At 46.9% G+C, this 18986-nt stretch overlaps 1 protein-coding gene across 1 annotated transcript in view; it reads right to left on the bottom strand.

Moving 5' to 3' along the window:
- LOC119165529 (dermonecrotic toxin SPH-like) overlaps positions 1-18986 on the bottom strand; it is an 82292-nt gene that overhangs the window by 60262 nt on the left and 3044 nt on the right. The window contains exons 3-4 of the mRNA XM_075872923.1: positions 17967-18225; positions 14628-14762 (exon numbers count right to left, since the gene is read on the bottom strand). Coding sequence (XP_075729038.1) covers positions 14628-14762; positions 17967-18225 — 394 coding nt within the window. The remainder of the gene's footprint in view (positions 1-14627; positions 14763-17966; positions 18226-18986) is intronic.

The following is an 18986-nucleotide window of genomic DNA, read 5'->3' as shown; positions in this document are numbered from 1 at the left end:
CATCTCTGTTGTTTCTTCAAGACGCGAGTACACTCCGACTCGCAATTTTGAGTCGATATCTAGGCAATACGTTTGCATCCTTTGTGTTTCAGTAAGTTTGTTCAATAATAACAACTCGTGCTTGAGTCTAACATCATTGAAAAAAATTCCGCCATATCCACGAAGTGAATGATGATGAGTGGGCGAAGCTCCGGAGGTAAACCTGGTAAACCATGAATCCTCTGTACATTTTGCCCACTCGATTTTAATACATCGCTCCCCCTAGCGTACGTCGCCGCACTAAATCGAACGATTGCCTTCAACCAATGACACGCGCCATATGTGACATCATTCCTGTTTTATGAGATCTCGCGTCTTTCATCAACTACAAGTACCGCTTTCTAGTTTATAACATCTTGCATCTTTTCATCATCAGCTACAGGTACCACCATCTAGTAAACACTACAAGAACTAAACGAGAGGTGGCTACATACAGGAGACGGTACCGCCATCTAGTGAACACTGCAAGAACTAAACTAGAGGTGGCTATATACAGGGGACGGTACCGCCATCTAGTGAACACTGCAAGAACTAAACTAGAGGTGGCTACATACAGGCTACAGGGGACGCACAGCCCACGCCCTAAGGAGCTTCGCCCCTAAAATGGCACTCATCAGTACAATGCGAAGTAGCACTACACCATCTCTAGTAATTCTATCCGAGACGGAAAATTATGTACGTGACAGATATCACGCTAATTCTTTTGTTGTGGTATAGGCAACAAGGGTGGAAGTGCCTGAGACACGCTGGGTTACATTTTGATAGGAGGACCAAAGGCGCCTTATTAGCCATGGCGTGTTAGTTTCAAGGGGGTTAGTATTGACGTCAACTCCTGTGGTAATAATTGCCAGCCGGAAAGAGAAAAAAAATGGTAGCATATCCACGGAGTGAATGATGAAGATTGGGGCGAAACATTCGTCCGTCCATTCGTTCTTGCTTCTGTCCGTCCATGAGTCCGCCTGTGTGAACGTCCTTGCGTCCATCCGCCCGTCCGTGCGTGCGTCTGTTTGTGCGTCTCTCCCTGCGTTCGTCCATGCATCTTCCCCTGCGTCCGTTCATGCGTCTATCCATGCATCTGTCTGTGTGTCCGTTCGTCCATCTATTCAACACTTCAAGTACCACCATCTCGCATCTTTTCATCATATTGTCGCAGTAAAACGTGAACAAAGCACAAGTATGCCTTGAGGCAGCGAAAGCAGCGTGTTCTCAACAGCTGAGCCGCAAGATTTTCTTCTTCGTTTTCGAGTCAAGACAGAGGCCCACTACCTGGTGTCCGCTACATCCCCTCATCATCGTTTTTGTCCACATGTAGAATCGGGTCATTGGCCTCCCTTTCAAAGAGCATCGACCCGATTCGAAGTCAATAATGCAGTTTTTTTAAAGAAAAGTCTCACGCAATCACTCGCCGACGTAAGGCTTCATGCGCACTACGTGAACGAGTTCAGGATGGTGCTGGCGACGCTTGGTACTACACGAATTGTCGGGAACCACTTCATAAGTGACGTTACTCAGTTGTCGCAGCACTCGATATGGCCCAAAGTATCTTCTTAACAGCTCTTCTGATAGTCCTCGTTTCCGTACGGGTGTACAAACCCATACATTGTGGCCAGTTTGATAGACAACTGCTCTGCGGTGAGCATTGTAGTGGCCTCCATCGTACACTTGCTGCCGGCGTATCCGTAAACGTGCCAGTTGTCTAGCTTCTTCCGCGTGTTCCGTAAACGTGTTAGCGTCTGGGTCGATGTCGTTTCTTTCGTGCGGTAGCATCGCATCTTACATAGTTCGTACTTCTCATCCATGAACGAGTGTCACACAGGTCCCGTTAATTAGGGAGGCGATTGCCGGGCTAATTCCAAGGGCCGAAGTATCGGCCCCCCGAACCGCACCACGAAAGCGTGGACAATTTAGAAGTGGTCCTTTTTGGCGCGCCAGCGGACGCCGGCTGTGGCCCAAAGAACAAGTCAGAGCCGAGAGTTGATAAACAAAACAACAATTATATTCTCAAAAATGGCAGATCAAAACAATACACAAGTATGCACACTCCACAATAGTTGAATACAATATGTCACACACCAAACAACGTACTACACAGTACAATCAGCCACACTCGAAACAACGGACACAGACAACAATACGCACTACAATGCAGTCGTGTGCATTGAACAACCAGGACACTTAAAGACTAAAGATATAGAAAACCTGTTCAGTCCAAAGTTCTTGGAACAAAAGTCTAGATGATACTCTTCCGAGAATCACTCACTCAAAGTCCAGCGTTGTTGTCGTTCCGCAGCCCTCGAAGTTTCTCTTCCAGGAAACCTCGCCAAAGTTTCTCTTCCAGGAAACCTCACGTCTTCAATAGGCCACTCTCCAAGCTTCAAACTTCTTCGCCGGAAACACGTCGGCTTCACACACGCAGCTGTTGCCACGCGTCTTCGCTCGATAGCGGTAAACACACACTCTTGCCTGTAGCTCGAGTCGTCACCCCTCAGGTGGAAATCATCTTCTCCTGCTGTGTCTCTACGGACAAAACCTTCGCCGACTACACGGCGGTATACCCTACGCGCTCTGGCGCTAACTTCCGTCTTCTCCTGCTTTCTCATCTCGGCTGCTCGATTAAATACCCTCCGCACGAGATTCCAGAAAGTTCTCATCATTTCGTCGACGCGGTGCGCAGCGAAGGCTGGGGAAAAGCGCGAGACTGTACGAGGGCCGTCCCCGACAGATGACTCAACCCGGCATAACACGCCCCTTTCCATCTAGAAATTTCGAGTGCTTGCTCGGCCGCTGATGTGGGGTGAGGAGGTTCGTCGGCGAAGCCACGCTTCCGAGGGGAGAAGCGCGCACCCGGGGAGCTTGTTTTCTTCTTTTTTTTTTCTTTTGACCTCGCGGCGTCACTCCGGCGTTTCTTCGCGACAATTTGGCGGCACGCCCGTTTTTGAGCGCTCGTTCTGTGACAACGAGGCTGAACGGGGTCATGTGGATCGTTTCTTGCTTGGCCGTGTTGTACGCAAAGGTTATGTATGGCAAGATTTCATCCCAATTTTTGTGTTCAACGTCTACGTACATCGAAAGCATGTCTTCAATGGTTTTGTTCAGACGCTCCGTCAGCCCGTTTGTTTGTGGGTGGTAGGCGGTGGTCTTACGATGCGTTGTTCCACTCAGCATCACGACGTGATCCGAAAGAGCTACCGTAAATGCGGTTCCTCTGTCTGTGATCACGACGGTTGGTGCACCATGCCTCAGTACAATATTTTCGATGGAAAATCTTGCCACCTCCGCTGCTGTACCTCTCTGGATAGCCTTTGTCTCGGCATAACGGTTCAGATAATCCGTCGCGACGATAACCCAGCGGTTCCCTGCAGTAGAAGTAGGTAGTGGGCCCCAAATGTCCATGCCTATCTGGTAGAATGGAGCTGTTGGGACCTGCACGGGTTGCAGGAGGCCAGCTGGTTTAGTTGGTGGTGACTTGCGTCGCTGGCAGTCGAGACAATTACGAACGTGGTGCTTCACGGCTGCGGTTACTCTCGGCCAGTAATACCTTTGCTGTACTCTGGCCAACGTTCTCATGTAACCCAAATGGCCAGAGGTCACTTCGTTGTGGCACGCTTTGAGTACTTCGGTACGAAGAGGTGCTGGTATGACGAGCAGATAGGCGGATCCGGTCGACGAAAAGTTTCTTTTGTAGAGTACTCCACCCCGTAAACAAAACGATGACAACACTCTTGCGAAAACACTTGGCGCCTTCCGAGATCTGCCTTCCAAGTAGTTAATTAAGCCAAGCAACTCAGTGTCGTCACGTTGTTGCTGCGCAATGGCGGTCGTGTCGAGGACACCAAGAAATGCCGTTTCCTCCTCCTCAGGTAGGGTTGCCGGCTCAGTAGGTGAACGGGACAGACAGTCAGCGTCCATATGTCGCTTGCCTGACTTGTGCACGACCGTCATGTCAAAATCTTGCAGTTTTAGGCTCCAACGCGCTAATCGACTGGTGGGATCATTTACATTAGCTAACCAGCAAAGGGAGTGATGGTCACTAATAACTTTGAAGTGCCAGTCATACAAGTACGCGCGAAATTTCAGTGCTGCCCATACTACGGCGAGGCATTCTTTCTCTGTTTTTGAATAGTTAGCCTCTGCACAAGTTAGCGTTCGGCTTGCGTAGGCGATCACTCTTTCTGTGTCCTCTTGCCGTTGCACAAGCACAGCCCCAAGACCTACATTGGCTAGCGTCTGTGTGAAGCATCGTCGGGGCTTCTTCGTCGAAGTGGGCAAGCACCGGGGGCGTTTGAAGACGCTGACGCAGGTGATTAAAGGCAGCCTCCTGTTCTTTCCACTCAAAGGCAACATCGTCGCTTGTGAGACGAGTTAGTGGCGACGCGATGCGGGTGAGGTCTGCGATAAACCGGCGATAATAGGCACAAAGGCCCAGGAAGCGTGTGACAGCCTTTTTATTGGAGGGTACTGGGAACTGTACGACGGCGGCAATTTTTTCATGATTGGACCGGACGCCTGCGTTGCTGACGACGTGACCGAGAAACGGAACTTCGTGAAAACAGAAATGACACTTTTCTGGTTCCAATGTTAGGACCATGAACCGTATGGCACGTAAAACAACTTTCAGCCTTTTGAGATGCTCGTCAGAGGTGGTCGAAAACACTATAACGTCGTCCAGATAGACTAGGCACGTCTTCCACTTCAATCTCGAAAGTACCGTGTCCATAAGCCTTTGAAAAGTCACGGGCGTGGAGCACAAACCGAAAGGCAAGAATTTAAATTCGTATATATTCTCCATATCGAAGCACCGCCATCCAGCTGAAATTCTAAGGACTAAATGAGAGGTGGCACACGCACACTTTCTCACGGCTTGCGTTTCGGGCCTACTTACCACCTTTAACTACCTCGAGTTTATGGCATATACTAGTTCACTGCATTCATGGCACTGCGGCCCAACGCTCGCTAAACCTTTCTAAAACCAAGGAGGTTACGCCCAACGGGTATAACGTAGCAACCTTTTCCTGTCAGACAGTCTCAATGTACATGCCAATGGCTGTTAATGAAAAATAAGACACAGGAGAATTCGGTTTTTACTTTCTTACGGCTTGCGCTTCGTAACTACTTCCCACCTTTAACCACCTCGAGTTCATTCATGGTATATACCAGTTCATTGTATTCATGGCACTGCGGCTCAACGCTCGCTAAACCTTTCTGAATCTAAGGAGGTTACACCCAGCGAGTATAACGTAGTAACCCTTTCTTGTCAGATAGCGCTCATATTCATGCCAATGGCTGCTAATGGGGATTGCAGCGTGCGCATTAACTAAAAGACCTATGCTCCTGTCTCTCATTCCCCCTTAACAGCTATTGACATGCCCATTGAGCACTACATTTTATTGTTCAACAACGCACAGAAGAAATCTCTCACCGGCACCACCTTGGAGGTAAAAATGTTATACTTGTTACACACTACAACGGCTACGAGGGACGAACAGGTGCCGTTATAAAGGGCTTCGCCCCTAAAAATCTATTAAAATGATGAGCGCGGCCCTCACCTCATTTCAAGTATGGTTGACACAATACTAAAAATACTCTTCTCGGTGAAAAGGCGGTAATAGAAGAGTAAAAAAATTGGCCCGAATGTACACGTTACACTGTAAATGTCGTCGAAAGACGACAGTCTTGCGTCTGGAGAGAGTCAACAAAACGTTTATTTGATGTCCTGCGCAAGAAAATCGGCGAATGGTATTCTGAAGGCGCTGCGTTAGAGTGCCTCGAGCGTGTAGCGAAGGTGAACAAGCGCATCTAGGCACGTTAAACACGAACGCCATCTGGCAGTTATCTTCGAAAACGAAGCTATGCGCGACCGCGGGAAAAGATGCGCGCCAGTCACGGATATGATAAAGTGTAGAATGGAAAGTTACTGGGAGGTGCCACGACCATGCCGTCATAGCAAAGCGTTGGAAACACCTTCTTGAGCATCGCGTTGCACTGTCAGCGCAGCGCGTTAAACGCTACAGTCCTTAGAGTGTTTTGTGTGTGTCCTCTTCTGGTATAAAGGCAGACATACAAAACATAGACATGTTGTTATTGCGCCTCAGACATGCGCAATATTTGCTTTTCAATTGAAAATAGCACAGCTATGCACGTTAAACCTTGAGCAATATTGGTGGGCGCCGCAGATGGGTTTGGCCGTTGAGTGCCGTTTGAGGTATCGTTAGGGCGGACAAACAGACAATTGTACAGATGGACAGACAGACAGACAGACAGACAGACAGACCAAAATTTTTCTGTCAAAGGTCCCCAAGAAAGACTACCGTCATTAAAAATAGTGCACAATCTCCCGCTAAAGGGAACCACATGTAGGTGCGAAGAAGCGGGTGGCGGCCTTGCCGCTGCGGCTCTCATCGCGGCGTTACACAGGAGCGAAATATGAGGCGTCACAAAGCCTGGATTGATATACTTGTGTTTCCTACTGGAACATTCAAATCACTGTTAATGAGCAATGAAAAACAGAACACTGCCATTGGACACAAAGACCCGCAGCCCGCTTTCAGTTAACGCGCACACTACGAACTTTTATTCTTCAACAACGCACAGGAAAAATCTTCCACTGGTACTACCTTGGGGGTCAGTATGCAGTGCCTATACGTACGGGGTCCCCAGTCAATGGTTTTGCAGTGTCAGCAGCCGGATTTTTCAATAAAGAAACTTGATCTTGAATGTATACTAGCGCTACAAAAACGGGGACGAACATAGAAAATACAAAGTGTAAGTAAGAAGAAACTCAATAGCAGACGCTGCCTGCGTCGGCGTTGCGACGCGAGAGGGGACATGCATTCGCAATAGGGGTGTAGACGCCACGGGAAGGGATGCTCTGCTTTTTTATGCGAAGCATTTTTTGGCGAACTTAGGCGACTTTGAGCCTATCTATCTATCTATCTATCTATCTATCTATCTATCTATCTATCTATCTATCTATCTATCTATCTATCTATCTATCTATCTAGCCGCTTACGAGCTTTAGCTCTCCTGGCCGTTTCGATATTGGTATCGACACCAAACTTGGTATGCCGTAACATGACTGTATGATGAGCATGACTGACTAGTCGTAACATGAAAATCATGATATGAATGTCATGATTTACATTCCATGGTCTTGGTGCTCTTGCGGCGGTTTTGTTCACATGATATGTTGCAAAATTGGTATGGTAAGGCATAATGGCATGGCGACCACAAGCGACAAAATCTCGCATGAGAATCATGATATGCGTGTCATGCAACAACATGGCTACACGCCACGCCCATGATGCACTCGCGGCCGTTTTGCTAGCGTTACATATACCAAATTTGGTATTACAGTACGTGAATAGATGACGAAGGTATGTGACTGGTAAACACATGATAGGGTAATGATCAGATGCGTGTCGCGTAACAACATGACTACATGCCACGCTCAGGATGCGCTGGCGGTCATTTCGCTAGCATAACTAATACGAAGTTTGGTATTACGGGGCGTGAATGGATGGCAAAGATATGATAAACATGATAAACAAGAGATGCATGCCATGTAACAACATGACTATATGCTACGCTCAGGATGCGCTCGCAGCGGTTTAGCTAGATTCACTTGTACCAAACTCAGCTTTACGCGACGCCAACGGACATATGTAAGCGACACATGCAGACACGATAATCACGACATGCGTGACATTTAACAACACGACTACATGCCACACTGATGACGCGCTCACTGCCGTTTCACCAGCTTCACATATGCGAAATTTGGTATTACGTGACGCCAATGGCTGACGAAGGCATGTGACTGGTGCAAGCATGATAATCATGAGATCTGTGTCATGTGAGAACATGACTACCTGCCAAAGTCAAGACGCCAATACATTTCGACGTGACGCGGTGCGTGTGCTCGCCTGCGTTCCTCACTCGCTCGCTGGATTTCGTGTCGACTGGTTGAGCCCCCGCGATCTCTGACGACAGCGCAGCTCTGGCTGACAGGGCTCGCCCTACGTCATCTCCTGACGCCGACAAGAGCTCCCGCCGAGTGGTGTCCCCTCCTCCCACTCCTACGACCGTGTCCATCTTTCCTACCTTCTCCTTACTTCCATTGTTCGCTGTCCCGGCGCCTCGCCAGCCTCGCTCTCTCCTTCCTCTCTCTCAATCTCTTTACCTTTTAATCCTACCCTTTTAGTCCCTCCTGTATTCCCACCTCTCGTGAGCAACTGCTGAGGTGTCCTCCCCCTGAGAGACAGTTACGGTGCTCACTTTTCTCTTCTTTTCATTTAAAATCACCCCCCCCCCCCCTCGGCGTTCATTTCGTCGCTTCACGCCGGCATTGCCACGCCAGGCGCCGGTCGTGCCATATACTCGCAGACGCGCTCCGCGCTGCGCTGCTTTGACGCATGCGCGTTTCAGCGCTTTCGGCGTCCCTCTGTCACGAAAAAAGGGATACACAGTGTTGTCTGGGTAACGCATCGGCATAAAGTAATGTTACTCTAAGACATTGGCGCGAAATGCAGCATGTCGCATATCGCGCCGGTCGCCATCAGGCTGCACCGATGGACGCTAGTCGCGCCTGGCGTCAGACTGTGCTCGCGTTTTGCTAACGTAGCGTCGCTGTGCCCAGCATGCGCACGCCTCACTGCTACATTTGGGTATTTTGGGCCCTTCATTATGCGCTCGCGGCAGTTTTGCTAGCTTCACATATACCAAATTTTGTGTTACGAGACGTCAATGGACGACGAAATATATTACTTGTGCAAACATGATAATATTGTTATGCGTGTCATGTAAAAACATGACAACATACCACGCTCATAGCGTTGTAGCAGCCGTTTCGCAAGCTCCACATGTACTAAATTCGGTATCACGAGACGTGAATAGATGACAAAGGTAAACGACACATCTAAACATGAGAATCATGACACGGAAGTCATGTACGGCATCATTTATCTCCACCTCGTAACATTGGGCTGATTTTAAAGTGACATATCAACATTTCTCATTCCTGCTTCGCATATCATCGATTCCCACTGTACGTGGGCTCTGCCAATTTTTTAAACGCGAAGCATTTCTTAGCGAACTTCAGCGACTTTGAGAGTATCTATCTATCTATCTATCTATCTATCTATCTATCTATCTATCTATCTATCTATCTGTCTATCTATCTATCCATGTATCTATCTCGCTGTCTGTCTGTCTGTCTGTCTGTCTGTCTCTGTCTGTCTGTCTGTCTGTCTGTCTGTCTGTCTAGCCGCCAACGACTTAGTTCTCCTGGCCGTTTAGATAATGGTATTGATACCAAAATTGATATGGCATAACATGACTGTATGACAAGCATAACCAACTAGTCATAACATGAAAATAATGACACATATGTCATGAATGCCATGATTAAATTTCATGTTCTTGCTTCACTTGCGGCGGTTTCGAGCACATGGCATTTTACAAAACTGGTATGGTACGACATGACATCATGGCGAACATATGTGACAGATCCTTATGTAGAAATAATGAAAAGCATGTCAAATGTTTTAATGTTATGACTAGTCATCACTACACGCCACGCTCATGGTGCACTCGTGGTGGTTCTACTAGCTTCACATATATCAAGTTTGGTATTGCGGTACGTGTTTGGAAGATGAAGGTACGTGACAGTTGCAAACATGATATTCATGAGATGCGTGTCATATAATAACATGACTACTTGCCACGCTCACGATGTGCTCGCGGCCGTTTCGCCAGCTTCACGTATACCAAATTCGGTATTATGTGACGTGAATGAAAGACGAAGGTAAATGACACGTCTAAACATGATAATCGTGACATGCGTTATATGTAAAAATTGACTACATGCTACGCTCATAGGGCGCTCATGGCCAGTTCTCTAGCTCCACATATACCAAATTTTGTATCACATGACGTGATTAGGTTATGAAGTTAAATGACACGTCCAAACATAGTAATCATGATATGCGTGTCATCTAAAACATGACTACATACTACGCTCATGGCATGCACGAGGCTGTTTCACACATATACGAAATTTGGTATTGTGACTTGAACAACGAAAGCAAATGACACATCTAAACAAGATAATCATGCCATAGAAGTCAAGTGCGGCATAAGTTACGCCCACCTCATGACGTTGTGCTCATTTTAATGTGACATATGAACCTTCTCTTTTGTGCTTCGCAAATCATGGATTGCCACAGTACGTGGGTTCTGCCAATATTTTTTTGTTGACTTCGTTTTTTATTCGTGCGATAGTGGTTACAGACACCGGCGTCGGCGGCGGATCACTACGGTGCGCACGTGATCCGTGTTGTGGTCTCATAACAGCTTTCGCTATAAAATACTAACCCTCCTAAAGCAAACCAGCCCAGGATGTCAAGGTGCCTTTGATGAAGATGAACTCAACCTTGCTGATGAGAGAGTACTCAGACATTTGAGTACATCAATAAACATCAGTGGATCACTTTTTCCCAGCACAAAATAAAATAATTGAACAATCACTTATTTCAGACATTCAATAATCTCTCTTTGTCAAAGGCGCTGTGCCACCACACGCTTGGAAGCCAATCTTTGTGGGAGCAAAATGTTCTCGCCTATAGTAGCAATAATAATACTGGTATGTCATGTGGCATGTCTTGAAAATAAAGAAGCGATATGCAATCACAGATGAAAGCGAGGCGTCTATACTGGCCACTATAGCGATTGTGCGTAACTGACCGCGCGCTAATGTGAAAGGAATCAACCCGTTCTCTTTTCGTCGGGTATAATTCTCATGGAGATAGCTGCTTGAAAAGGGGGAGACGTCTGCGTTTTTACCGGACGAGATGCGTGGCTGCTCGCATCCGTGCGTGCCTTGTACCTCTAGAGTGGCTGGCTCACGGCTGATACCTTTTTACTTGCTGTGCTCTCACCACTCCACATTGAAGCGAAAGAGAACACGCGAACTACTTCGCTTTCTTTAGTGGTCGTATTGCATTACACACGTGTTACACATCAGACCTTGAGGCAAAATGTTAGCTTCTTTGCTTCTTTTTGCATTCTGACGTCTTGCTGTTGAATACATACTGCTTTGCCCGTGAGTTGAAACTGTGACTTTTCTTTTTACGTACCGCGGAAGGCGCCAAAGGGGGAAAAATCAAGACGGAACTGAGCACATTATTTAAATGGTAGAATTTGCAAGGTTAGTAAAGCCGACAGTAGGCCTTGCCACAATCTATAACGCAACGTGTAGAATAGATTCTCTCGGTGAGGCGGGCTTGCTGTCAGACCATTTGAGCTATGGCTGCCACTCTGCGGGTATTGGAGCACAGTGAATTATTCAATCAAAGGACAGATAAAAAGAACAAGAGCGGAGCTGCACTGGTTTGCGAATGGCTTGGTTGACTGTTTTTCACTGGGGGCTGTACCTTTTGCAATCATTCTCCGTGCAGTAAATAAACACTTCACACTTGTGGTTGAGGTGCGGGGTAAGCCAGCTACTGCCAAACGAAGCCGGAGGACATTTTGACTACCTAGAAACAACTCACGGAGATCAAGACTTGCCTTGGAGACCCCGAGATGAAACAGAGAAACGTAGAGAAGTTGTCACAGAGAGGTCAAGTGGGGTGAGACTTGCAAAGTAATATTGGAGAATTATGGGAATCGTGCCAGTCTGGAGATGCCCACATGACGGAAGGAGACAAAGTTGGCCACATTCTCGATGGGATAGCGGGAGGCATTTACCACTTCCTTATTGGCAAGCAGAGTCTTTATTGTGTGGCCAACTTGACAAAGCACTGTCGAGTCTTTAGGCCCTGGAGACTCGCCGCATTACTTCAAAGTTTACACGCCTGGACGGTCGCAGATGTCGATGTTTGCCACGAATATAATTGCCTGCTCATCTTTTTACTACGAGTCACCTCATTGTACACGAGGAGCCTCGTCGCCATGTTTCTGTACTCGTCAACGCCCAAGACTTGCTGTGCGATGTAACGTACACTGTAAGCAAAAACTATCCGAGTTTGGGGTTTCTGCGGCTCATGAACTCTGAAAACTCTCTCGGGTTTAAAATTACTACCTCGTGTAGGAGTAAAAGATGGTACATGACATAGTTTTACCACCACCTCTCAGGCAAGTAGTAAAAGGATGTCAAAATCCAGTTTTACCACGTAGGGAGTTTTCTATCACGTGATTTTTAACCTGCGTTTCAGAGTTTATTACCACGTGACTGCAAGGTGCAGCTGCTTCGGTGGCTTTTGCCCCACGCCCCCCATTGTGACGCTCTCAGTGAATCATGAAGGTACGCGAGGACCACAGATCTTTTTTTTTTTTTGGTATCGCCGTGCCTCAGGACTGACCTCGAGTCAACGCACTTTCACTGGAACTGGGGGCAGCATAAACACAACAAGCGAAAACAGCATTCTGTGAGCGAAAAAGAAAAAAAGACGGGGGGGGGGATCTCAAAAGAAGGAAAAAAAGAAAGAAAACCTGCTGTGGAAAGTTGTCCTGCATATTTTCGCAAATTGTTGGCTTTTGCTCAGCGGTGGCCTAGGAGACAGACGGTGCAAGAAGCTCGGTATCTGTGTGTCTCGTTGGGCTGATGGATCTGACGTGTTTCCTACATCATCGAGCGATTGTGCGCTTCCGAGCGCCTCCGAACCTGCATGTCGCGGATATCTCGCTTCCGAGCCGAATCGTGAAGATCTGCCAGTGGTAACAAAATAAATTTGGTGTCATCGTCCGTGCTTGCCTACTGGAGAAGCAATAAGCAAAATGCTTCACTCTGTCGTCGGCACCGAGACGCGGCCGCCAGTGACCAGTGGGAGTGTGTCGCCGTGGCAGGTGAAAGAAGCATCGCATATATCTTGTTCCACAGTAGGCGATGTCTGCATGAGTAAAGTGCTGCCCGAATTGCCCATCTCATGCACCAACTGTTCTCAAACATGTAGCGCGAAGCCGATACGAGGCAGACGGAACCAACAAGTGGCTGCAGGTGAGCACGAAGAAAACCCGGACGGTGATCTTTCGTTGGAAGTATGCATACACTGCCCCGTCCCCGTAAGATAGCGGTCACGTGTTCATTTGTGTCTGAAATGACGACCAAATTCGCACAGGATATGTGTTCTGTGATCCCCAGCTATGTTTTATCAGATAGCCGTGCTCCTCGAAAAGGCCTAGTACGCCGTCGGTAAGAAGCTTGTGTGCAGGCGTGCACCGCTCCTCTACGCCCGTTGTGATGAATACGTGCTGCTACGGCGTTTGTGCACCGTCGCTCAATGAAAATCATTGAGCTACCATGGTTTGTGCGTACTTAGGTATATTTTATAGACTTGTGCATCAGCAGTGCTAACACGCGTGGGGCCATGAGCCCGGTGTGCCAAGTAATTATTGGATACTCAAAAAGGTGAGATCGGGTAGATTTACTATAAAAGGTCGGTGTGACATTTAGTGCCCTGCAGCCCACCTTAAGTTTACGCTTGCACCTTCAACCGTTGTTGTTAATCAATGCAAAAAAAGAGCTCTCCTACCGGTACTACAGGGCTGGTCAAAAGTCGTGCCTATATATACTGGATTGTCAAAGTGTAGTTGAGCAACGCTTGAAATCTGTTCGAGTGGTGTATTATTCTGCATTTGTTGTGTGTGCGTGTTTGGCTGTAGGTGAATCTATGTGTCACCAATTCTGCCGTTTATTAAATTCAACCAATTCTGCTATTTAATAAATTTGTCGACTCTGGGCGAATGCATCCGTCAATTTTTATTTTTTTACCACCGGAAATAACTCCCAGAAGTCACCTCAAAAACCTTGTGAAGGCAGTAAAAGTTTACTCTCTCTATACTCGCTCAAAGCCTCACTGGGGTAAATAATTACTACTCTCCCTACGTTCAAAAACTCAGTTAGCACGAGAGTAAATATTTACCTCGATAGTAGGTGGTAAAAAAAAAAACCAGGAAAGCTAGTGCGCTAGAGGACAAATGGTTTACCCAGTTTTTGAGGTTATTTCAGGTCATTTTCGTTTAGTGTGTACATATTGATGTGGTGAGTTTCGGCCAGCGCAACAATTGTGGTTGCAGTCCACAGGTGAGGCCCCGACAACAACGCATTCTTACGTCAAGGCGCCTTATGCCTCCAGTGAAATCTATTAACAGCTAAAACAGCCGTCCGGTTTATTTTATTTCTAAATGTATGGTAGTCCCCACAGAGACGCCAGTCATCGGTCTTTGTGACAAGGAGAAGTGGCGAGACCCATGGGCCTTTGGAGGTACGGGTGTCATCTTCGCGGAGTGAGACTTCGAACTCCGTTTTGGCTAGGTGCATGCAATCAGGAGCAAGCTGATAGGCGCGGCATGAAACCGGGAGGCTGGAGTGATCCGGATGTACTGCACGACGTTCGCTATGGCTAATGAACTTCTGCTACAGTGCGGTATTCGCGGGCATATCACCCGTTTCTCCCGCATTCATTCCCCATACGATGAATAAACACCTTCTATCGACATACCGTTTACCAAAAAATCACGTAAAATACTAAAGCCCGAAAGCCTATTATTGGCATTGCAGAAAAAAAAAACAGGGCTTTCTTGATACTAACCTTCATTCCAAAGGTGAAGCATGAGTTTCTGTGCCAGGCTGACGCCGCCTGCATACATTTCCTTCTTTCCGGCCAGGTTTCCCGGTTTAATGTCAACGTATAGCAGTAGCATTTTGTCCCGATTTCGTCCGTTTTCTGATGCAAAAAAACAAACAAAATACACCATTCTCATGCGTGAATCTATCAAATTGTGGTTTCTTAGTATTTCAGCCCGTTAAAGTATTTTAGTGCATTGAGGAGTCAGCACACACTCATGCAAAAATAACGCACGTTAAACACGTGTGCACGAATCACCATAACTTGACCTCACGGACACTGCGTTCAAGCGCAATGAATTCGAAATATCTCAGTGAGACCATGCCTCAGTTGTTTGAAGCCACTTTGTTTGCTTAGTGTGAGGTGTTGCTGAACATTAGGTTCAATATAAATGACTCAGATGAAAAAATGAAGAAAAACAGGACGCCTTCTGCCTTTGAGTACTCTTAGGCGAATACAAACTGGATGGTGTCACTTTCAACACGAAATCCGAAAGTGAAAAAAGTGGAAAATGGAAGCTTATAAAAATATTTTATCATGAATTGTGTGCTCTAGCTGACGTTCCAACAACAGACTTTATGCCGCGGTTCACCAAAACATTTATGAAGCACTTCTTGCAAGGAACTATGCCAACCAAACTACGGTAATTAGGCGGCAAAGGGAAAGTTTCTGCTGGCATGAGATGAACCCGGGACTTGGTGATTGCCGGCGACGGCTGGCGATGTATGGTAAACCCACTGAGTTTCGGCAAAAACACGAATAAGGCTGCGTGAGGGCGTCTTTTATCTCTCACACTTTCGTCTCGCAATGATCTTGGTTCGCGGGATGGTTTCACCGTGTGGACGCCACCATTTATATCCGGACGTGGGTGGAGAAAGTGTTACGTGGCAATGCTCTGTTGTGACAACTGCGTTATTTTGAACTTTTTCAGCAGGATACATAATTTTTTGAGCACTATAACACCCCGTGAGGCGGTGATTACAGCCCGAGTCTCGGTCATAGCACCATCCCTATAATAAAAAAATTATATGATATTACGGAGTGAATGATGATGAGTGGGGCGAAGCGTCCGTCCGTCCGCGCGTTCATCTGTCCATTCCTCCATCCGTCCACACCTTCGTCTGTACGTCCATGCGTCCATCCGGGCCTCCATCCATCCATCTGTTTGTCTGTTCGTCCGTCCGTCAACTATACAAAATCGTCTACTGGACGAGAACCACTAACGCCATTCAGTGATATTTCCAACAACATATACACACAATGCCATTATTAGGCAATTCATAAAGTAAAGGTGATTACATACTACTATTACTACTACTACTACTACTACTACTACTGCTACTACTACTACTACTACTACTACTACTACTGCAACCACTACTGAGGAGGAAAGGCCCACAGCCTAAGGAGCTTCGTCCCTAAAGTAGCCCTCCGGCACTCGCTTCCCCTTTGCCCCGCGTTCCCTGCTTGCAAGTCAAGTATCTGCTCGCCCTCTGAAAATTACCGGCCATGCTATAAGGAAGACATGACGCCTTTTGCGTTTCAGGACACTATAAAGGAGTCGGACAGACACAAAAATTTATTGGGTACTGAGAGGCGCTACTCTTATAGGACAACGTCACGGGCCGCAGCCACGTAGTAACGAAAACGCCTAGCCTCACCGCCGCATCGTATAGGCTCTGAGGACAGCCCGTGGTTGTGTAGCGATTGTGAACTTCGTAAGGCAGAGTCCCAATCCTTCTCTGTGAGTCGACTTAGGCCCCGTAACGAGGGGCGTCGCGAAAGCATATGTTTAAGTTACTAACCACCCCACAATCAGGATAAGTAGACTCAAATGCCTCTCAGGAGACCATAGTGAGGAAACAGAGACTTGGATAATACCTGGTCTGCAGCATTTTAAACGTGATAGCCTTAGGTCTAGACAACTTGCTCTGAGGAGGAGGAAAGGAAGGAATTCATATCGAGTAACAGTATTCAATAATTCAACATATGCAGTGTACAGTTATGTTAACAACTCCAGGTGGTCGATTCGACAAAAAAAAATGCGGTATACTTCATGTGCCCTATTTGCGTCGTAATTTTGTCTGCTGCTATGAAATTCCGAATATTTATCGGGCTTGCGAAGTTCGGAAAACTCATGGACACTATACTGCGGGGTTTGAAATGGCATATTTTATGTGCTACCTTGATGATTTCGTGATTTTTTGATGCACAATTCAGGAGCACAACACTCGTCTGGATATTGTGCTCGACTGCATTGAAAAAGGCAGGGCTTGTGCTCAATTTAAAAAAAAATGTCATTTTGCCAAGGGTCAAACATTAGTGTTAGGACATCTCGTGGATAAAAATGGCACAAGACCACACCCACACAAGACAGCAGCCGTTGCATCATTTGAACCTCCTTATCTGGGAAACAGCTTCGTAGCTTCGTAGAGCACTGCTCATATTTCTGGTGGTTCATTCACTGACAGAACATAGGAGAGACTATTGTACTGCAGTGTGCAAAGTCAGCCTGATGATGATGATCATACCAGAGTTTTTCGATATCGGGGACCCCCTGACGAATCTCCTACGCAAGAGCACTCTCTTTTAATTGAATCCTGAGTGTCATGCCGCTTTTCGCTAGCCGAACTTTCTCTTAACTTTATAGCCAATACCCCAACTCTTCCACCCTTTGTCGCCAACACAGATTCACACAAGAGCAAGTGGTGTCAGCATCGGGGCTGTTCTCGTTGAACGCTTTGGCAACAAAGAACATGTCGCAGCGTACGCAAGCCGTTCCCTTAGCAAGCCCGAACGCAACTACTTTGTAACCGATCCGGAATGCCCCGCTGGAGTATTTGTCACGCAATGGTTTCACTCCAACATTTACTGTCGCCCGTTTACCATAGTCATAGACCACCCTCTGCTGGCTGTTAAACCTTCGTGACCCGCACGGATGCCTCGCTAGATGAACCCTTATTTTATAAGAATATTTGTTTCCTATTTCGTACAATGGTGGGCTCGAAGTTTCTGTTGCAGAGTGCCTTTCCAGGAGGCCACTACGTACAATAGATTGCGGAGATGACAACTTTGACCACCTCGTCGCTTCCCTGTCAGCTGACTTCTCCGACGCATTGACTTTTATTGCTCAGAAGCGCAAACACTCCTGATTGAAAGATATTTCCCCTCCAACGCAAGGCTTGGTAACCGAAGGCCCGTTTGGGTGGCATTTCCTTCTCGCTTCTTTTTTTTTTCAAGAGAATGAAATAGATGCAGACTCTTCAGACACAGAGTGCGCATAAAATTGTGCGACAAACCCACCTGCGCTAACAGTGCGCTTGACATGGTTGAAGTAGACGCCTGCGTCGGTTCGCCTTTCGCACTCGCGTCCACTGTCGCAGCCGGGACCGTGGTAGAAGTCCGTCACCGTTCCGTTCGGGGCAAATGAGACGTCAGCCTCGATGGCGTTGACACCCTGTGCCAAGAAGCCCTCGAACTCCTCTAGGCTGTTCGCCATATGCGCGAACACGTAGATGGGACGACGGGGATCGCTCGTCGCACATGTCTGTAGGGCTGCAAGCTGTTGACGTAAAATTTCTGGTAGAGTCATGACTTTCCTGTCCAAATACAATGTACTGTGTGGCATTATGATTGCACCCAACTAACAAATATCAGGCATTGGGGGATTACCCACAAGCTCGGTCCCTTCTTCCTTCCACAATGTTGAAGTTTGTCAATTGTTCAAAAGGTACGTTAGAACTACTGTAAACACTGTAAAGCTTGTAATGTCGGAGTTCGCAAGGAAGAGACAATGATGCGTACTTTGTAGATATGTTTCACAGGAACACCACGAATTTTTCAATGGCATGCATCATGTGGTACCACGTATTTATCAATCAATGGCGTAGGATGCCGAGTTATGGCATTGAAAACAAAGCTCAATAAAAAGCCCATGAGAGGCTATATCAGAAAGTTAGTGAAGCGGGCGAGCTGAAATAGATGCATGGTGGGAAAAAAAATCTGCGCAAACAGAACGATTAACAAGAATAAAATGACACACTATTAGCGCTTCGCAACTGAAGTTTAGTGAAGCAAGGATGAACACAACGAAAACCAACACTTGCGTGCACAAAGAACTTAGGTGACATTGTTAGACAGAACTCGTATTGTGTCTTTCCATTCTTGTTTTCCATCTTGTTCACGTTGATTTTTTGACATCATGAGTGTACCAGGGTATAAATGTGCATATACGCTCAACAATTTTCATTCGTCAAGGCACCAACCTTCATTGACTGAGTGATTGAAGAAAAAGACCATAAGTGAGTGCAAGACGTCTTCTAA

The sequence above is a fragment of the Rhipicephalus microplus genome, chromosome 9 (assembly GCF_043290135.1).
Source record: "Rhipicephalus microplus isolate Deutch F79 chromosome 9, USDA_Rmic, whole genome shotgun sequence".
Taxonomy (NCBI): Eukaryota; Metazoa; Arthropoda; class Arachnida; order Ixodida; family Ixodidae; genus Rhipicephalus; species Rhipicephalus microplus.
The sequence above is the reverse complement of the archived record's forward strand: the minus strand, read 5'-3'. Positions and strand labels throughout refer to the sequence as shown.